Below are 22,700 nucleotides of genomic sequence, written 5' to 3' on the forward strand. Positions count from 1 at the left end.
CCACAGCCTAACCCTAACTGCATCCTAACCCTAACTGCAGCTTAGCCCTAACCGCAGCCTAACCCTAACTGTATCCTAACCCTAACTGCAGCTTAGCCCTAACCGCAGCCTAACCCTAACTGAATCTTAACCCTAACTGCAGCATAGCCTTTACTGCAGTCTAACCCTAACTGCATCCTTACCCTAATGCTAGCCTAACCCTAACTGCAGCCTAGCCCTAACCGCAGCCTAACTCTAATCGTAGCCTTACTCTAATGCTAGCCACAACCTAACCCTAACTGCAGCATAGCCCTTACCTCAGCCTTACCCTAACCGCATCCTTACCCTAATACTAGCCGCAGCCTAATCCTAACTGCAGTTTAGCCCTAACTGCAGCCTAACCCTAATTGCATCCAAACCCTAACTGCAGCCTAGCCCTAACCACAGCCTAACTCTAATGCTAGCCGCAACCTAACCCGAACCGCAGCCTTACCCTAATGCTAGCCGCAACCTAACCCTAACTGCAGCTTAGACCTAACCGCAGCCAAATCCTAACTGCATTCTAACCGCAGCCTAACCCTAACTGCAGCCTAGCCCTAATTCTAAACGCAGCCTAATTCTAACTACAGCCTAGCCCTAACACTAACCGTAGCTTAACCCTAATGCTAGCCACAACCTAACCCTAACTGCAGCCTTACTCTAATGCTAGCTGCAACCCATCCCTAACTGCAGACTAACTCTAACTGCAGCCTAACCCTAACTGCAGCATAACCCTAACCACGGCCTTACCCTAATGCTATCCACAGCCGAACTGTAACTGAAGCCTAACCCTAATACTAATTGCAGACTAATTCTAACCGTAGCCTATACTCAATGCTAACCGCAGCCTAACCCTAACTGCAGCCTAACTCTAATTGCAGCCTAACCCTAATGCTAGAACAACCTAAGACTAACTGCAGCCTAGCTCTGAAAACTTTATCTCTCTCCAAGTCTTAGTACAATACATAGACCAATTAATTCCTTATGCTATTGCAAATATCTGTACTACTTCATGTGTGGCGCATGGTCGCACCGCCTCCAATGTTTTTTTTGTCCGCAGTTGCATCTGTTATCACTAACAGGCTTCCCTTCCCCATAAGCACGCCTCACACTAGCACAGTTGCTGTCCACAAACTCCCATTTCATGGAGAGAGAGATCTGGCCACAAACACGGAAAGAACAAGCCGCTCTCAAATCCTCCATGGTGATATTTATGCATGGTGCAACACATGCGCATTCTGCAATTACTTTTACCAGTGTGTGCAATCTTTGAATCAACTCAGGAAGTGTCCACAGATGGATTGGCATCAGGAATCAGGAACATTATTTGTTGCATGGGGAATCATGGAGAAATTAGTAGTAATCCTGCCCTGTAGATGATTGAGTTCTCTTGTCCTAAATCTGGGTAACTGCCTGTAAATCTGGACACACTCCCCAGGGCTCCCCGGGATTGCAGCTACAGTCAGTTCAGGTGGCTCTATGCATTCCAGTCCTTTACAGCAACTGATAGGCTTAGGATGTGTAAAGAAGACAAGGAAAACAAACAGACAGGCAGGTGGCTTATAAATAGTGAGACCTGCACATTGAGCCCGGACAGTCCCACCGCACAGCACGAACAGTAGCAGCAAAGGTAAGGCTGCAATACCTATACCAATATATCTATATATGGGGCTGGGACTTACTGATCAACATCTGGAAAGGTGCCGAGAAAATGAGCAACGTCGCTAATTTTCACCCTTCCTGAGCGACATCGCTCATTTTTACGGCAAGTGTGTATGCTGCCGCCGACCAGCGATGCGCGGCCCTAAGGGTCGTTAACGACCCTCGCTGTTGGCCATGCAATCAGCTCAATTTGGAATGTCATCCAAGAGCTCCCTGCACAGCCTGGCCGCTGCGTGACGTCACTGAGCGATTTAGTCATCACATGGCTCAGTGTGTACGCCCTGCCACCGCCCGCCCTGGGCCGGGAGGGGAGACATTAGGTGACATCGCTCGTAAGGGGTAATTCAGAGTTGATTGCAGCAGCAGATTTGTTTGCAGTTGGGCAACACCATGTGAACTGCAGGGGGGGGGGGAGATATAACAGTTGCAGAGAGAGTTAGATTTGGGTGGGTCATATTGTTTCTGTGCAGAGTAAATACTGGCTGGTTTGTTTTTACACTGCAATATAAATTTCAGATAGAACACAACCCACCCAAATCTAACTCTCTCTGCACCTGTTACATCTGCCCCCCCTGAGTGCACATGGGGAGTCATTCTGAGTTGATCGCTTGCTAGCAGTTTTTAGCAGCCGTGCAAACGCATAGTCGCCACCCACGGGGGAGTGTATTTTCGCTTTGCAGGAGTGAGAACGCCTGTGCAGCAGAGCGCCTGCAAACACATTTTGTGCAAAACAAGACCAGCCCTGTAGTTACTTATCCTGTGCGATGATTGCTGCGACGAGTGACACTGTAATGATGTCAGATACCCGCCCAGCAAACGCCCGGCCACGCCTGTGTTTTTCCAAATACTCCCAGAAAACGGTCAGTTGACACCCATAAACGCCCTCTTTCTGTCAATCTCCTTGTATTCGGCTGTGCGATTGGAATCGTCGCTAGAACCAGTGCAAAACCACAATGGACTTCGTAGTTCGTACCCGTACGATGCACGTGCGCATTGCGATGCATGTGCATGCGCAGATTAGCCATTTTTTTTACTGATCGATACGCAGCGAACAACGGCAGCTAGCGATCAACTCGGAATGACCCTCATGGTTTTGCCCAACTGCTAACAAATTTGCTGCTGCGATCCAACTCTGAATAACCCCCATAGAGCATATCGCCTAGTGTGTACCCCAGTGGCGGAACTGGTGAGCGGTGGGCCCAGGTGCGACAAAATGCTTTGGCCCCCCATCCTATCCAAGTCCACCACCTCACCCCTGGAGAGGATCTGGTGAGGGGGACCTGCTCAGGGCCAGAGAAATGGATACCTAGCAACAGTGCCGTAACTAGACATTTTAGCACTGTGTGCAAGAAACGGCTCCAGAAGCCCCCCCCCTGCTCCATGCAAAACAGGGGCAGTGCGCACCGTGGGCGTGGCTTCGTGAGGAAGGGATGTGGCCACAAAATAATACCAATTCATATAGCGGTGCACAGTAGTCTCCATTATTCAAATTACGCCGCACAGTAGCGCCACTACACCAGGTAGAGCCCCTTTTACACATTACGACGGACAGATTCCCCTTTTTACACATTACGGCAGACAATGTCCCCTTTTTTACACATTACGGCAGACAGCGTCCCCCGTTTTACACATTACGGCAGACAGCGCGCCCTTTTTACACATTACGGCAGACAGCGTCCCCCCTTTTTACACATTAAGGCAGAAAAGAAAGAAAGAAAGAAAGAAAGAAAGAAAGAAAGAAAGAATGAATTATACTCACCTTCTCCAGTCAGGCTCCTCAGTGCAGCTTCTGGCAGAGATCCCGGGCAGGAGAGAAGGAGGAGGAGGGAGGTGGAGGAGGGAGCCGCTACAGCGCTGTGTAATTGGTGGAGGCGCTGCTGCTGCTGTCCCTTTCCTTCAACATAGGCTGTCCTCCGCCGCTGTGAATGCTGGGAAGCGCTTCCCAGCATTCACAGCAGCGGAGGACAGCCTATGGTTAGGGAAAAGGACAGCAGCAGCGCCTGCACCAATTACACAGCACTGCTGCGGCTCCCTCCTCCACCTCCCTCCTCCTCCTTCCCCCCCTGCCCGTGGCCGCTGCGCATCTCTCCTCAGCGGGTGGCTGTGAGCTGCGGGCAGCAGTTGCCCGCAGCACACAGCGGCATGTAATGAGTCACTTTGACTCATTACATGCTTTGGGTCCCTGGACAGTGGCGGGCCCCAGTGCAAGGCACCGCCTGCACTGGCGGTAGTTCCCCCACTGGTGTACCCACAGTAAGACCTGAAAGCAGCAAGATGAATGTTACAAAATATAGATTGCAATGTTCCTCTTTAGAAGGATGAACCATTATTGAATTTCCAATTTAGTTAAAATTTGGATATGAACTTGTTTGTAAATGACGTCTCATTTTTGTTCTGTGCAGTGATGACTTAAGATAGTTTTTAATCAAATTGTAAAAACATAAAAATCTGCGTAGGTTACAATAGATGAAATACAATCAGATCTAGGTGTCAACCAATAGTAAGGCTGGGTACACACTTGCCGATGTCAGTGACATCATCACAATCCCCCGCAAACGGTATCGTTCATACACACTGAACGATATCAGTTGCGTCCCAGCAGTGACGGCATGCACCCACATCCAGGTGCATGCCGTCTCGTACAATATCTTTAGATTTCAAGTTAAAAACTGAAGATATTGTACCTCGTTAACGAGCCGCAGGTTCGCGTATCATTAACGAGATAGGGTATACAGTTATACACACTTGTCGATGTATACGATATATATCGTCCGATCTGCTGGTTCGGGCGATATATCGGGTGCACATCCGCAAGTGTGTACCCAGCCTAAGATTAGGAATTAAAAAAAAAAAGTACTGTGTTTGATCTGGAGATCTCTGATGTGTTTGTATGATTATCATATAGTACATTAAATGTCTAACAATGTTATAATGTGTGAGATGATCACTGGTTCTTCATCTGTCTCTTTTCAAAAAATCTGATTTCAACGTGTGTGCTCTAATTAATAATCATTCATAAAATGTTATGGTAACAGAACAGTTCTCTATTATGTGATGGTGGTATGTCAGGAACCGCTTATTCCATCATTATAATCCTACATTCACGTTGCGGTCACTTTGTCCCCTATCTGTAATATTGCGCTTTCTCAGCATAACATTTTCTGTTTTGTCTTCTCCATAATTTACTGAAATGTAACTTTTTGTTTCAATGTTCTATTGACAAAGTGCTTTGATTTTCTATTTATTCAGTAACACTAGTGTGTAACCTGAAATGGGACAAAGGTAAGCAGTAATCTGCTAGAGGTTACAAAAAAGTTTAGGTTAGCAAAAAGTGAAACATAATGTAAATTTCAGGGAACAGGGTTAAGAATTTACAGCTGTTCTGCCGCAATGAAAAAGAGGCCTGCCTGGGCCGTGAAGCACCCCCAGAGGACTACTGAAGACTGGAAGGTCTTATGGACCGATTCATCAAAATATGAAATCTTTGGTTCATCACGCAGGGTTGTATGCCGTCAAGTAGGCAAAAGGATAGTATGATGGTCATTCAGTGCAAGAGGTACATATATATATGTTGCCATTTTCCGGAATGCTTAAAGACAAAAATTTAAAGGGGAAATGCTTTTAACAGCAAAACACCCCAAACACGCAGAGAAGAAGCAGCTTTTACAAGCTCCCGCTTAGTACTGTATATAAACCCCTGTGACAGCAACTGTCCAACACGGGGGAAGAAATGTCATGGCCTGGGGCTATTATTTTTGAGTTAGCAACTTGCACAAAGAGACTGACATCCTGAGCCAAAAAAGCTACCACTGCATTTTGCTGCAGCATGCAATACCCTCTGGTCTATACCTAGTGAGCTAAGAGTTTATCCTAAAGCAAGATAATGAGCCGACTATACCTCTCTGATGTGTTGAAACAACTATGAGCAGATCAGGGTAAGGAGCCCAAATAGGAATACGCCAGTCCAGGGTATTTGATACAAAGAGCCTCAGCTAATTTTATTTGCACCAAACGTAAAACAAAACATAAATCCTAGCCTGTCCGGCTCTTACTATTACTAGGACAATACATTTATTCAAAGAAAGAAGGCCTGTGCATTCCTCCTCCTCTGATCTCAGATGTGCAAAATGCGCTGTGTAACCTCCCTGCATTGTGTGGAATAAGTCACATGACACATAGAGGGTCATGTGATGCAGAAGTTAGCCATTCGTGGCAAAGAATATGACCAAGTTTTATTGAAAATAAGAGGGTGTTGGGGGGCGTGGCCTGGCTGGCAATGTGAGAGGAAGCATTTCCCATGGGCTCCTGCTAACTGGCTCATATAAACTCTAAAAATACCCTTTGTAGTCCTCTGGTGTCCCCTGCACTTACCCCATTGCCTCTGCTTACATCAACCCGGCCAGGGGAAAAGTGCTGCGGAGTCGGAGGGCGGCCTTGGCTGCCCTTGCGGATTGCGGCCTTCCCCCTCCTGTGAAGCCGGGACCTCGATTTCGGCGCGTCGCGGGGCCGGGTTCCGGAGCCGTCCGCGGGACTCGGGACACACATCTCCCCCCTTCCGGACCGCTGGTAACGGCCTACGGTGGCCTCACCCCCTCGGTGGATCCCTCCGGCGGAACTGTGTGGCTGCTGAAACGGGTCTGCGGCCCCCCTGCTGCCTCCGGCCGCCGCGGCCTATCACGCGCCCTACAGCCGGGGCCTCGAGTTTGGGGACGACCCGGCCGTGAGCTCCGGGAGCGGAGCGCGGCCGCAAACGGCTCCCTGAGACCCCGGATCCTCCCTGTATGCGTGGCTGGACGCCCCACAGCATCCCCAAGGAGCCTCAGTACCATAGGCAGCCCCACAGAGGGTGAAAGAGAGGAGAGAAGCAGCTTTGTAAATGCTGCGGCGGCCATCTTGAAATCCTGGAGCTTTATCTGGAAAAGGCTGTGCACACCTGCAGCCCTAGAAGTCTCTACAACACAGCCAAAAAGGCTGCATTGCCTTCAACACCAACACCCAGCCATCCTGGAACATTGTGAGTACCTGCTGTCGCCACAGCATCTATTTCTTATTAGCACCCCTGCTCCATAGAAGCCCACGACAGGAGCCCAGAGTCGCCATTTTACTTTCTGGCACCCAGACAGGGTAAAGAAAAGCCGCACTATACCACACACTCCTCACCTCTGCAGGAGTCCAGATTCTGTTTGCACCACCGCCGGCACTGGCGACGGCCATGGAGGTGCTTTAATACCAACCATGAGCACCCGGGCCACTGAGTAAGGGGCTGGACTGCGACCTGCCCCGATAGCGGAGCTGGCGCCTGGAAGAGACACGGTCTCAGCGTTATGACACAAGGATCCATGCATCTCAGACCTATCCTTAAGATGACTCGCAAGATGATTTAACGCAAAATAATAATATATTACATGTGCCATAGCTAAATAGTCAGACTCCATATATAACTCTCTGGCACCCTACCCCCAGCCCCGCGGTTGGAGGATCGGATCTGACCGGATTGCCTGTTCATTAAACGGACTTTGGCCTGTGTCCTCCCATCAATAATTTTCTTTCCTTTTTCTTTTTTACCCCCACCCCTACCCTCCTTTTTTGATACATACCACTATGTCCAAAAACAAAAAAGCATCGCAAGCTCCGACTAACTTCTTTGGCTCAAAGTCCAAGGGCTCACAGAACCCCATCATGGCCGCAAGCTCCCCCCCCTCTCCATGTTCGTCGGAAGTAGGTATCGACCCTCAGATACAGGCGGTCATGTCGAGCCTATTGGAGGGAGTGCAGTCCGCGTTCAAGCAAGAACTCTCGAACGCTATAGCCGAATTTAAATCGGACCTTACAGATCTCGGTAACCGGACGGATGCACTGGAAACAAAGACGGACGATCTCTGTCGCTCCCAACACCGCATTGACAGTGAACTCGCTAGATTGCACGAGGAAATGGAGTCCCTCAAGGAGCGACAAGAGGACCAAGAAAATCGCTCGCGTAGAAATAATCTGCGCATACGGGGCGTTCCAGAAACGGTCCTCGGCCCATCACTACCAACATTCTTGAGAGAATTCTTCATACACTTGGTACCAGACCTCACAGCCGAAGAATGCCTTTGCGATAGGGCACATAGAGCACTCCGGGCAAAACCATCTCCCGCCCAACCGCCCAGGGATGTTATTGTCCGTTTCCATTATTTCCGTTCGAAGGAGAAAATTATGTCCTCCGTTCGAGACACATCGGAGATCCTGTTTAAAGGCACGCAGCTGCAGATCTTTCAGGACCTTGCACCCTCCACCATCCAAAAACGGCGAGACCTCCAACCGGTCACCCGGATCCTACGACAACACCAGATCAGATACAGATGGGGATTCCCCTTCCACTTACACGTTTCGGTCAATAACTCTGTTCACTCGGTCAAGACCTTACCCCAAGGACAGGAACTGCTGGCATCTGCAAGCTAGATCTCCTCCCAACATCAGCAGTAGATGACATGGCGGCCTCATCATCCCAACCGCCACATCCTCAGTCCCCTCTTCCCGACTGGACACGGGTGACCCGACAGCGCAATGTGGACAAGGACCCTCCCTGACCTGGGGAAACTCCCCGATATGCATAGTGCATGAACTGTCGGTGCAACGTCTCCACGACTCGAAACGAGTGTGAACAGTGGAAGATTCGACCTCAGTTCAACTACCAGTATCGTAACTATCCTTGGTTAATGCTGTTATAATCTAGTTATAACTGTTTGAATCCCCGTGGTATTCCCCCCCCCCCCCTCCTCCCTCCCTCTCCTCCCTCCCTATCCTTCAACCCCCCCCTCCCCTTCCCTCCTTTCTCCCTCCCCAATTTTTAATTTTTCTCTCGTTTGTTTTTTTTTATTTTTTATTTATTTTTTGCTGTTCGTTGTTTGTTTTTATGCTTGCAAATTTGTTGTATGGACACAGTTCTCAATGTCCTATATTATATTATGTTTGCTATAAATGTAAAAAGGTCATAGCCATTCCCAGCCCTCATGGCCCGGGTGACGCACACCCTCTCACATGGTAGCTCAGTTACCCCCCTACAATCCCTTACTGTTGTTTATAGTGTTACTAACTCGATGCTTTTTCCTAGCGGCCCCTAAATGGGACCCACAACCTCAGGGATGTTTCCCCGTTTGGGGTACTTCTTCTTCTTCTTTTCTATGTTCTTTCTTTTCTCTCTTTTCTTGTGGCCTCTGCTTGACCTCCCTGCTCCTTCTCTTGCTTGGCCCAGAGGGGTGGCCTTCGCCTGGCACAAATTGTACCTCGCTGGACTATACCTGGCAACATGCCGTACTCCCCCACGTAATTAATCATGTCTCTTAAAATATTCTCGGTCAATGTTAATGGCCTGAACTCCCCTAGGAAGCGTACCGTATTCCTGAGTGCTTGCAGACGTGAGAAAGTTGACATAGCATTCCTGCAGGAAACACATCTCACCGGTCCCCACACTCGGCTAAAGGGCAAATGGTTCTCCCAGTCCTATTTTGCCTCAGCAGACTGCAAAAAACGGGGTGTGGCCATCTTAGTTCATCGTAATATCCCGTTTATACATTCCAGGACGGTGACAGACCCAGACGGGCGGTTCCTTATGGTAATGGGTACCCTCCGCTCTAAGGCTTTCACTCTGGTCTCCGCCTACGCCCCCAACCAAGACCAATCTCTGTTTTTTGATTCTCTCTCCAAACGCCTATCACGAGAAGCACAGGGAAGCATTATCATGGGTGGTGACTTTAATACCATAATCGACCCCTTGCTGGACAGATCTGGTCCCCCGCCTCATGCTTCCATGACGACCCTCCCTCGGGCTTCTCGCACACTTACCGCCACCATGAAACTCCACGGTCTCTGTGACACTTGGCGTTCCCAACACCCCCACACCAAAGATTTTACACACTTCTCAGCCCCACATCAACACTATTCCAGGATTGACATGATCCACATCTCCACTGCCCTAGTGCCACTGATCTCGGACACGGGCATTACACCACTGACTTGGACGGACCACGCTGGGGTCTACCTCCTCATAGATATATACCGCACGCCTCATAGGAAATTTAAATGGCGTCTTGATGACTCGCTTCTACAACACCCCTCTGCACTAGAGGAAACTAGACTAGCGATCACACACTACTTCACTGAAAATACATCTCCCGACATTCCACTTAATATCCTTTGGGAAGCCCACAAAGCCACGATTCGCGGCACCTTATTAGCAAAATCGTCGGCAATCAAGAAAAAAGCCGCACAGGAAATAGCCTCCCTCGAATCAGAAATAGCCACCTTACTACCCAAACACAAAGCATCCCCCGACCCCTCTTTACTCGCTCAGATAGACTCCCTCCGAGGACAACTCAACACTCTCCTATCCAACCGCGCGGCAACAATCCTTCGGAAATTGCAACAACGCTTTTACGACAAAATGGATAAAATAGATACCCTACTAGCCAACAAACTACGTCGTAAGCAGGTGCTGGGTGCAATAGATAAACTGTACTCGTCACAAAGGGGAACCTATACATATGACCCTGATTTGATGGCTGAAGATTTCCGCCTGTTTTATAGCTCCCTCTATAACTTACCTGACCCGCCCCTGCTGTCTCCGGACGGATCCGGGGGAGTGCGCTCATATTTATCCGATACCCCCCTCCCAACCCTATCCGACAATCAATTGGAAGCCCTAAATAGCCGAATCTCGGAGGAGGAGACAATAGCTGCCATACGAACGATGCGATCATCGGCTGCTCCGGGTCCGGACGGTTTCACAGCCCAATATTATAAACTCTTCGCGAAGGAACTGGCCCCACACCTAGCCTCCCTATTTAACGGTATCCTCGAAGGAGCCTCCTTCCTGCCGGAGACGACTCGGGCTGATATAGTAGTAATCCCAAAGCCCGACAAAGATCCGACTAGCTGCTTAAATTATAGACCAATCTCATTATTGAATGTTGACTTGAAAATATACGCGAAAATACTAGCTAACCGTCTGGGTCCCCTGATGCCCGGCCTGGTCCACCCGGACCAGGTCGGCTTCATCCCTGGACGCCAGGCGTCTGACAACACCAGAAGGGCAATAGATCTAATATACTCAATCCAAAAACGGAAACCTCCCTCTCTCATTTTGGCTCTCGACGCGGAGAAGGCCTTCGACCGCATATCGTGGTCTTTTGCCTTTGCAGTTCTTGACAAAATGGGATTCTCCGGAAACTTTCTAGAGGGAATTAAAGCACTCTACCACTCCCCGTCGGCCCAGGTTATGGTTAACGGTGTCTCCTCCTCCAGTTTCGGGATCACCAATGGTACCAGGCAGGGATGCCCCCTCTCCCCTTTAATCTTTGCCCTAGTCATGGAGCCCCTAGCAGCAAGGATCCGTAATAATAGTGCTATCCACGGAATATCCACAGGCCTATCCGAACACAAGATAGCGTTATACGCCGACGACGTCCTGATCTCCCTCACTGACCCAGCCCAATCTCTCCCCGCGCTTTTATCTGAGATCAGCTCATACTCACAGCTATCAGGTTATAAAATAAACGTGAACAAAACAGAGGTCCTCAACTTTTATATCCCGGCAGCTCTCAAACAAGAACTTCAAACTATTCTCCCCTGTAACTGGCATACCAAGAAAATTAAATACCTTGGTGTGTACTTGACCCACCATCACCACCAACTTTTCCAAGCAAATTATCCCCGTTTATTACAGACAATTAAGGAGGACTTGGTGGACTGGTCCAGTTATTTTATATCATGGATAGGCAGAATTAACTCTGTCAAGATGAGCGTGCTCCCCCGACTCCTGTACTTATTTCAGACCCTCCCGATCTATGTCCCTACCTACGTCTTCAAGACTCTACAACGCCAATCCTCCCTCTTTATTTGGAATCACAAACGCCCTCGAGTCAGACTTAAACTGCTTCAACGCCCCTCCAGAGGCGGCGGCCTGGGTATCCCGGATTTTAAGAAATACTTTTATGCCGCGCAACTCGCTCAATGTGCACAATGGTGCAACGAAGGCGGGACACGGAAGGTCTGGGTGGGGATAGAGGCAGAGGAGACGGGCCTAGCTACACTATCCTCTCTACTGTGGCTTCACAGGAACCAGCGTCCCCGCGCGGCCCTATTGCACCCTGTAGTAAGTCGCTCCCTGGCAACATGGGACCTGACAAATAGACGATTCAGTCTGGCCCCATACCCGTCCCCGCTAATTCCGTTATTTAACAACCCAGCCTTCCCACCAGGTATGAGCAGAGCCACGCACACGTCTTGGCGCATGAGTGGTATTTTCTATGTTAATGATATCACCTCCACAGCTACGTTCCCACAATTCGCAGATATCCGTGAAGGAACAGTAATCCCCTCATCGGACTTCTTTCGCTATCTACAAATTAGACATTTCCACTCCACCATCACCACCACCCTTCTCCACAGACATTTATCCCCCTTTGAACACATTAGCTGGAAACGCACCAACACTAAAGGCCTCATATCAGACATCTACACCCTCCTGGACGACCCCCCCACAACACCCCGGGCCCCTCATGAAGTGGCATGGGAAAAGGAACTGGGATTCACTATAGACAATGAGGACTGGGTAGATATATGGGACAATGCGGCTTCCAGCTCCATCTGTGTAAGAATTAAAGAAAATATCTATAAATTACTCTACCGATGGTACTATGTCCCTTCCCGTCTACATACTATGTTCCCCGATACTCCAGATAGATGCTGGAGGGGCTGTACGGACATTGGTTCATTCTTACACATATGGTGGGCCTGCCCTAAAATCTACACAATATGGGGTGAACTCATCACCATGCTTTCGCGTCTATTCGACACCTTCATCCCCTCCGAACCCCAATACTTTTTGCTCCCCATGACTCTTCCTACCCTCAACAGACATCAAAACAAACTATTCCGACATATAGTCTCGGCAATGACATGTCAAATCGCCACAGACTGGAAGAGCCCGACCCCCTCCCCAATGCAGGGGATAATTTCTCGGATATGGTATGTCCACAAAATGGAATACATGACCGCAGTTATTCGTAACACCTCGAAGCAATTCGATAAAGTATGGTCCCCATGGCTAAACCTACAACAGGCTTCCTCCCCATTCATAATCTGACACGGCATGCCAAGGTCCTATCCACCTCTTGCCCCCGAAGGCTACCCCTCCACCTCTCCTCCCTCTCTCTGCTCCCCCCCTCTCTTCTTCAACCGGAGGTGCCCAGCCTCCTACACTTTTCTGTCCTCTTCTGATCGCTCTCTGAGCACTCTCCTTTCTCATTTCCTTTGCTGACTCTCTTGACGGAAGGCCACTCCGTTGCCGAGAGTTTCCCACTTTTTATGCTCTAACCTGAATCTCTAAACACGGGAAAACATAAAAACAAAAAAAAAGGATCCATGCTGTTGTAGCAACAATTTACTGTACTTACATTTGTATTTTAAGCACCCAAAATGTTCGGGTGCTCTGTTATGTAATCATTGTACCTACTTCATGATCCATTCAATAAAATGTGTTTAAAAAAGAAAAAGAAAATAAGAGGGTGTTAAAGCTGAAACCAATGGTCCGGAAAGAGCGATGGATGAAGACCACTCAGGGGGCTACATGTTACACTACGGTTGATTGTTGCCAGTTACTGGTGGATGCAATTGTCTCTGCCTCGCCTCATTCTCTGGTTTTATAAGTTATATTAAAGTATTTAATTTAAAATGCAAGAATAATACATAGGGCAATATTTACTAATATTCGTGTTTGAGTCGGTTTGTGTAGTGTTTAAACTCGTTTTGTATCGGGTGCATTTTCATGCAACTTTTTGAATCCATATACGCAAAGTTACGAAGCCGTCGACTTTATGGTTGTCGTGTTTTCCGATGTTGATGCCAGTCGTTTTGTTTTGGCACATTTACGGCCGTCATTGTCGTTTGCGTACGTGCTTTTGTAGTATTTGTTGGTTTTTGTCCTAAGTTAAACGCGGCAGGGTTTTTTTTTTCCCGCGGCCGCATTTTCACTTTCAGTTTTGATTTTCATCCCCGTCCGTGATTGGTTGTGTTTCAGATGGTAGGAGTGTCTGTGTGCAACCATATAAATACGCCCCAAACCGTCCGCACCTCGTGGGTTTAGTTAGTGGTGAGGAGGAGGGAGGTTGTGCTGTGGAGGTAGGTGAATTTGTGGTTTGGTGAGGAGTGTTGGTAGCGATTTCTGAGTGTAGGTGTATTGAAATGGGCCTAACATCCTTTTATAGGCATCCTAATTCAGGTGTGAGTGATTTTTTATTTGCAACACATGTAAACACGACTGAAAAAAGCAGGTCTATTTTTTTGCCGCTTTTTTTTACGAATCGCAAAAAAATACGACCGCATTTGAGCACACAGAAACTAACACCCAAATACGAATGAACAGTGAATTCCCGTATTCTATGAAATAACAGCCGCGTTTGACCGATGGTCTATTCATTCGTATTTCAGAACATTGTCATTCAAACCATTACGAATAGACCAGACACTGCCGAGATTGGTGCTTAGTGAATTCCCGGATTGGGACTTACAAAAAAACACAAATCGACCAAACTCGTATTTTTAGTAAATACTGGCCATAGTGTCTACATGTTAGGATGGGGATTGTGTTGCACCAAGGTCATCCAAGGCTCACAGAAGATTTTATTAATGAGTTTGATACTATGTACACTGCATGGGGCAAAATATTGGCATTCCAAAAGGGAAAGAAGCTTGAAAATATCTTAGGAAGGTAAGTATCTTGTTTCCATCTCCCTAGCTATGTGTGCTCAATATCAGGGTCCAATGTGTAATCACCCCCTTCTTCCGCCTCTCAGTGGTTCTTTCAGTATGTAGTTCCCTCTCTTTCCATTGGGAGAGCTGCCGGATCCGGGGGGAGCGGGTGAGGAGAGACCTCGGGAAATCTCTGAGTTCAATACTGTGATGAATAATAAGCAATAACCATAAATATGTCCTTTCCTGCAGGCACAGGACAATCATGAGTCCACTGCGGATAATCCTTGCGCTGATCTTCCTATCTGCTGGTTCTTGTGAGTTGAGCTGCCTGCATGGGACACATCACAAGGGGGCCCCCAGCCCGGAGCCTGGCATGCAGGAGTGTGTTCTCTACTCTACATGTAAGTGGCTCAACAGGAAAACATCTAAGAGTCACAGAGGACACTGGACAGTTCTTGTGGCTGTAAAAATGTCATTAGGTTCCAAAAGCAAAACGGTGATTGTAAGCTCTGCGGACCAACATGGTTGAGCTGGCCCCTTATCCTTTGCCTTTATGGAAAATCAATTTAATAGAGACCAACGTACAGTAAGACAATACCATAATCACAGGTGGGGGAAAGGCTGCATTTTATGATATCGGTGGGTGCCATGTCCTTTGTTCGCTTGCTGTATAACGCTACATGCGTAGAAAGTGCTGATTCCCTTTGTACCTTTCTAATAGCCCCCTCAGTGTATCTACCTCACATTCTCTCTCCTTCTATGTTTGAGGTTCTTCAAGGCTCTTTGGGCGGGATGTACTAAAGCTGAAAATGCAGCCAAAACTGCCGCATTCCCATATGTACTAAGCTCCTACCAGTAGTCAACGCCACCTGTAGATGTTGTTCCGACAAGAAGCCCATGGGCCGTGTGCAATGAGAGGGATCCAGTGCAGCGTGCACATCTTCCGACGCATGTGCAGATGTACTCTCGGGTCATAAACCCAGAAGTCTTTGTATTGCACAGGACAGCTCTTACTGGGCGAGCTGTCCTGTGCCATATTCTAAGCACAGATGGGTACCCTTCATCTATTGTTCTCAGCTGCAATACACTACAGAGAACAATACAGCAGGGGATTAAGTCCGACTGCCCAGTCTCAGTTAATCCTAATAAAGGTCAAGGCAAACATGGACCCATCTGTATGTACCGGCGTTATTAATGTCGGTTTGCCGGCGGCCGGGATCCAGACGACCAGCATACCGGCGCAGGAATCCCGACCGCCAGCATACCGTAGCGCGCAAGGGGCTAATTTGCGCTCGTCCAGTTGTCAGTATGCCAGCGGTCGGGATTCCGGCGCCGGTATGCTGGCTGCCGGTAGCCCGACTGCCGGCATGACATACTACACCCGCAGGTTGTATCGCATGGTAAATGCAATGCATAGTACATCCCGCTCTGTGACTCTTCTCTCTGTGACCTATAATTTCCTTCAGCCTCCACTCCCAGCTCTACACTGATGACACACAAAGAAACCTCTCCTCTCCTGACCTCTCTCCTTCTCCACCTGAAGCTCTGCCATCTCCGCCTGGATGTCTCAATGCCATCTGCAGCTCAACATGTCCAAAACGCTCATCATTTTCCCCTCTCCTAGTTTTACTGCACCTCCTCTTGTGTCTCTCATGGTTAAAACCTTTAAGCCCGTTGTTCCCCAAGCCTACTGACCCAGTGTCCTATCACCCTTAGCTTCACTCTACACACCCAGGGGGAGATTTATCAAAGCTTGGAGAGAGATAAATTGGGGAGAGATAAGGTACCAACCAATCAGCTCCTGTAATTTTTCTAACACCGCCTGTAAATTATAAACTGATTGGTTGGTACTTTATCTCTCTCCAAGTCTTGACACATCTTCCCCCAATCTGTTGAGCAGCATTGACTCCTCAGAACACACGCCTTTTTTACTCAGGATGTTACCAAAATCTTTGTTTAACAATTGACAATTTATTTTGTGTTATCATTTAGCCTCTTGTTGTCATGCCAACTTTACCGAGAAAATCACCCCATCTCCGATCATAAAGGTGGATAATTATTACTGGAACAGATGTGGAAACCTCAGCAAGACGTAAGGAAATGCTGTACATTTAATTATTTTAGATTTAGAAAGGATAATGCTTTGGTGTGTGTGTGTGTGTGTGTGTGTGTGTGTGTGTGTGTGTGTGTGTGTGTGTGTGTGTGTGTGTGTGTGTGTGTGTGTGTGTGTGCGTGTGTGTGTGTGTGTGTGTGGGATGGGGGGGGGGGGGCTGGGGGTGATGAATCAGAAAAATCTAGTTAAAGTGTAAACTAAAGGTTATTCAGATATTTGGAAAGCCGCAAGTATGAGGACCAGAGTCTTTGACCCAGCAATCCAAGAGACAATGGAAGGTAGATGCAAAAACTGAAACTCTATTCAAATAAGCACTTTTGATATTCAGTTATGCATTCCAAATAATCATTTTGGGGTATATTTACTAAACGTCAATTTTCAATGTTTTTTTGTGAAAAGTGATTTAAATTGATGTTGTATTTCCAGGAATAAAACACACATTCACTAACATTTAAAAATTCATATAAAAAATCATCTGTTAGTAAATGTGGTTTCAGCCCCTGAAACACAACATCAATTTAGAGAGTTTTCCGTCAACTGATGTAAATAGATCATAGCCAGATTAAGGGGGGATGCAGGGCATACTGTACCCCAGCCCCCCTTTATCAGGGCTCCCCCCCCCACCCCCCAGAGCACACTGACATCATTAGCTTTCCCTCTTAAGCAGCAGCAGAACCAGCAGCCAGAATACAAGCAGGACAGTATGCAGTGCAGGCCGAAACACAGTATCATGTTTCATGAGCTACTGACAGAGCTTTCTGACCAGAGGAGAGATAGAAGGGTGGAGAGAGCTGTAAGTGACACTGGGGTCCCAGCTTCTCCTCTTCCCTGCCTGGGTGTCTGAGTCCTGTGTAAACTGTTATGCAACTAAACAATTTGGGTCTAGAGATAGAGACACACACAGAGAGCCCCCCTGAGTCCAGTCCCAGTGTGTAAGTAGTACAGAGGCTGCTGCTATTCTTGCATCTGACAAGATAAATTATTTTATTTTTCTATGTGTGTATAAGGTTAAGTTGTCTTTGTACCACTACAAGAAAAATTTATTAAATAGTTGTCTTTAAATTAGGTGGCGCTATAAACAGTACCCAGGCATTATTAAACTATTGGTTAAATCTAATATACACCATTGGTTTAAATTTAATATACACAATCTATACCTCCCACCATGACCCATTCTAGGAGGACATACTGCTCTCTACCTGGACTTCCTTCTTAATTTATGATTGCAATCACCTGTGTTGAAGTACCTTTCTTATCAATTAAATAGTTCAACACAGGTGACGCCAATCATATATTAAGTGGGAATCCAGGTAGAGAGCATTTTGTCCCTCCTGGAATGGGACATGTTGGGAGGTATGCACAATTCAATATACATCCCCCACCTTACATCGGGGGCCCCCCATCTTAAGTGCCCCGGGCACCCCCAAGGCTTAATCCTGCCCTGAAATAGATGAAAACCCACATTTAGTAAATATACCCCCTGGACTCCATCGTGCAGGTGATCTCACCCCTAATTTCCCAAAGTCCATGTTACAACATTTTTTATTGATTTATTTTTCTGTAAAATTTGAGTAAAGCAGCCATTTATTAGAGACAGTGGGGTATATTTACTAAGATTCGTAATTTCCGAAAATAGGTCAAAGTTCAATCACGAATGACATCGACAGTGTAAAACTGCAACTTTTTGAATTGATTACGATGGATTTACTAAGCTGTCGTATTCGTATTTTTCTTTGCTTCCGATGTCGATGTCATTCGTTTTTTTTAACCTATTTTTACGGCAGTGATTAGCAAAACACTGCCGTTTTTTTTTACAATCAATCTCGGCCGGATCTGTGTGATCCGTGCTGGGGTTCTTATTTTTTTTTTTTTTAATTAAACAATGTAAAATCCCAAAAAAAAATGCGTGGGGTCCCCCCTCCTAAGCATAACCAGCCTCGGGCTCTTTGAGCCGATCCTGGTTGCAGAAATATGGGGAAAAAATTGACAGGGGTTCCCCCATATTTAAGCAACCAGCATCGGGCTCTGCGCCTGGTCCTGGTTCCAAAAATACGGGGGACAAAAAGAGTAGGGGTCCCCCGTATTTTTAAAACCGGGCTCCACTAACTGGACAGATAATGCCACAGCCGGGGGTCACTTTGATATAGTGCCCTGCGGCCGTGGCATCAAAAATCCAACTAGTCACCCCTGGCCGGGGTACCCTGGGGGAGTGGGGACCCCTTCAATCAAGGGGTCCCCCCCCCCAGCCACCCAAGGGCCAGGGGTGAAGCCCGAGGCTGTCCCCCCCCATCCAATGGGCTGCGGATGGGGAGGCTGATAGCCATTTGTGATAATGAAAAGATATTGTTTTTAGTAGCAGTACTACAAGTCCCAGCAAGCCTCCCCCGCATGCTGGTACTTGGAGAACCACAAGTACCAGCATGCGGCTGAAAAACGGGCCCGCTGGTACCTGTAGTACTACCACTAAAAAAATACCCAAAAAAACACAAGACACACACACCGTGAAAGTATAATTTTATTACATACATACACACATACATACATACTTACCTTATGTTCTCACGCAGGTCGGTCCTCTTCTCCAGTAGAATCCAAGGGCTACCTGTTGAAGAAATTCTACTCACCAGATCCATGGGTCCAGGCTCCTCGGCAAATCCAGGGTTAATCCACGTACTTGAATAAATAAAAAAAAACGGTGTCCCGACCACGAACTGAAAGGGGACCCATGTTTGCACATGGGTCACCTTCCCACGAATGCCAGAAACCCACTTTGACTTCTGTCTAAGTGGGTTTCTTCAGCCAATCAGGGAGTGCCACGTTGTAGCACTCTCCTGATCAGCTGTGTGCTGCTGTCCTCACTGACAGGCAGCACGCGGCAGTGTTACAATGTAGCGCCTGCGGTTGACCTAAAGTGACGTCACCGCTGAGCAGAAAGTTCCCAGCATTGGTTACAATGGAGCGCATAGGCGCTACATTGTAACACTGCCGTGTGCTGCCTGTCAGTGAGGACAGCAGCACACAGCTGATCAGGAGAGTGCTACAACGTGGCACTCCCTGATTGGCTGAAGAAACCCACTTAGACAGAAGTCAAAGTGGGTTTCTGGCATTCGTGGGAAGGTGACCCATGTGCAAACATGGGTCCCCTTTCAGTTCGTGGTCGGGACACCGTTTTTTTTATTTATTCAAGTACGTGGATTAACCCTGGATTTGCCGAGGAGCCTGGACCCATGGATCTGGTGAGTAGAATTTCTTCAACAGGTAGCCCTTGGATTCTACTGGAGAAGAGGACCGACCTGCGTGAGAACATAAGGTAAGTATGTATGTATGTGTGTATGTATGTAATAAAATTATACTTTCACGGTGTGTGTGTCTTGTGTTTTTTTGGGTATTTTTTTAGTGGTAGTACTACAGGTACCAGCGGGCCCGTTTTTCCGCCGCATGCTGGTACTATCTGTCCAGCTAGTGGAGCCCGGTGCTGGTTTTAAAAATACGGGGGACCCCTACTCTTTTTGACCCCCGTATTTTTGGGACCAGGACCAGGCGCAGAGCCCGATGCTGGTTGCTTAAATATGGGGGAACCCCTGTCATTTTTCCCCCCATATTTCTGCAACCAGGATCGGCTCAAAGAGCCCGAGGCTGGTTATGCTTAGGAGGGGGGACCCCACGCAATTTTTTTGGCAAAAATAAGCACTTTCCCACCCCTTCCCACTGATATACATGCACGGATCTCATGGATCCCTGCATGCATCTCAAATCACGGAAAAAAAAAGCAGGTCTGTTTTTTTTTAGGACTTTTTTACGAGTTGTAATTTTTCACGGCAGTGTTTTGTGTTTTTTTGCTTTGCACTTCTTAGTAAATGACCGAGATTCATATCTAAACAGGCGTAATTTGACCGATGGTGTATTCATTCGTAATTTTTTACCTGAACTAGCAAAAAATTACGAATGCCCTCATCACTGCCGTGATTAGTGTTTAGTAAATGACCGAGATTAACCGAGATGACACTTTGAAGAAAAAACGGCATCTCGGTCAAAATCGGGAGCTTAGTAAATATACCCCAGTGTGCCTAATTCAAGGTTGATTGCAAAACAAAATTTTCCTCTAACGGCCAAAAACATGTGCACTGCAGGTGGGGCAGATACAACATGTTCAGAGAGAGTTGGATTTGGGTGAGTTATATTGTTTCTGTGCAGGGTAAATACTGGCTGCTTTTTTTTTTACACTGCAATTTAGTTTGAACACACTCCTCCCAAATCTAACTCTCTCTGGAGTCTGCACATGTTATATCTGCCCCACTTGCACTGCACATGGGGCCTAATTCAGACCCAATCGCTGCAACGATAGCGATCACAGTCTGAATCTTTTTGCCTAGTGCGCTCGCGCAGTGGGCGTACTGCGCGTGCGCACCCAGTGAGATGCGAAAGCATCTCACTGGTGCGATTGCCTCTGCCTGGAGGGGGCGTGCCAACAGTGTTAGAATGTTGTTGGGGGATGCGGTCTGGACAGCGCAGGGCTGGATCGTTGCTGGTGCGAGCTGCGGCTGCTGCGCGACATCACACACAGCCGCTGTGACCCAGAACGCTAGGCTGCGCAAGTAAAGAGCTACTTGGTGGGTGCGAAAGCATTGCTGCTGTGCAAAGCTTTCACACCCCTGCGAGGGGGAGGGGGGGCAGGGCCTGACATACGGGGCTGACTAGCCCTGTGCTTGGCGTCAACCGCATGTCCGAAAATCTGTTCGTAGATGTGCTAAATTTAGCACATCTATGATCAGGTCTGAATCCCGGGATCCGGTCTGAAGATCAACACTGTCTAGGTCGACAATGTTTAGGTCGACCACTATAGGTTGACAGTCAATAGGTCGACAGGGTTGGAAGGTCGACAGGGTTTCTAGGTCGACATGTGCTAGGTCGACATGAGTTTTTCAAAAATGTTTTCTTTTTTTGAACTTTTTCATACTTAACCATCCACATGGACTACGATTGGAACGGTAATCTGTGCCGAGTGAAGCGGTAGTGGAGCGAGGCACCTTGCCCGAAGCATGGCGAGCGACGCGAGCCATATGAGAGGACACGGTGCACTAATTCGGCTTCCTGGTCACTGTACGCAGAAAACGACACAAAAAACCCTCATGTCGACCTTTTGACCTGTCGACCTAAAACCATGTCGACCTTCCAACCCTGTCGACCTAGTGACTGTCGACCTATAGTGGTCGACCTAAATATTGTCAACCTAGACACTGTCGATCTAATGATCCACACCCCTGAATTCCCCCCATGATTTTGCCCATTAGAGGAAAATGAATCAACCTTGAATTAGGCCCAGTCCCCTTTTAGACAAAACCTTCTTTACCTACTTACCCCCACCTCCATGTTACTAATAAAGGAGGGAAAAGGCTTCTTTCTTTGGGGACAGCTGTCACTTGCACCCAGGAACCAGACCATGCGGTTTATGATTCCATAAGATTTGACAGGGTGAGCTTGCCGGGTCTGATGTAGTGCTCAGGTGCTTTGTCCGAAACTGCACACCATGGGGGTTATTCAGCGCTGGTCACAGATTTTGCTATTTTTTAGCTAAATCTTCGACCACTAAAATCACATGCTGGGGTCTACCCAGCACAGGGAAAGGCCACTCAGGATGCAGGGCCGGCTCTACCATTAGGCAGCTTTAGGCGGCTGCCTAGGGGCGCTGTCCTCTGAAGGGCGCCACTGAATTCATCTAACAAAAAACTGAAGGATATGAATGTGGCCTCCACCTTTTACACTGCCCTGGCTGCTGCTGCAGGTCTAATCAGGTGCAGCCGCCGCTATCAGGCTGTACCACATAGTGTCTCAGCGTTTCCTCTGTGCCGACATGAGTAACATCAAGTCATGTGATGGCATATAGGGGCGGATGTAACTGTGGATCCGGGGGGCCTACAGTACGTCCGCTTCTCATAGCCCTGATGCACCTCCTCCAGGCCTCTCAGGGGCGCTTTAAGAGAGGAGGAGGCCCGGGTGCAGCCTCCTCCGTTCGGGCCTCCTCCTCTCTGACAGCAGCGCTGAGAGTCTGAGCACTAGAGCGCTCAGACTCTACTGCGCATGTGTATATCTCTGGGTAAAATGGCGCGGCGGCCATTTTCCCTGAGATTTCTCTCAGGGCCATTTTCACAGAGTTTTGATACCGCCGTGGACA

The 22,700-nt window shown here is 47.9% G+C and overlaps 1 protein-coding gene across 1 annotated transcript in view; it reads left to right on the forward strand.

The window, feature by feature from the left end:
• The first annotated feature begins 1,542 nt into the window (after nt 1-1,542).
• Nucleotides 1,543-22,700, forward strand: part of LOC134957520 (riboflavin-binding protein-like) — a 138,059-nt gene continuing 116,901 nt past the window's right edge. The window contains exons 1-3 of the mRNA XM_063939500.1: nt 1,543-1,648; nt 14,665-14,816; nt 16,408-16,507. Coding sequence (XP_063795570.1) covers nt 14,678-14,816; nt 16,408-16,507 — 239 coding nt within the window. The 5' untranslated portion in view covers nt 1,543-1,648; nt 14,665-14,677. The remainder of the gene's footprint in view (nt 1,649-14,664; nt 14,817-16,407; nt 16,508-22,700) is intronic.

Source organism: Pseudophryne corroboree, chromosome 9 (assembly GCF_028390025.1).
Source record: "Pseudophryne corroboree isolate aPseCor3 chromosome 9, aPseCor3.hap2, whole genome shotgun sequence".
In the NCBI taxonomy this organism is placed as follows: domain Eukaryota; kingdom Metazoa; phylum Chordata; class Amphibia; order Anura; family Myobatrachidae; genus Pseudophryne; species Pseudophryne corroboree.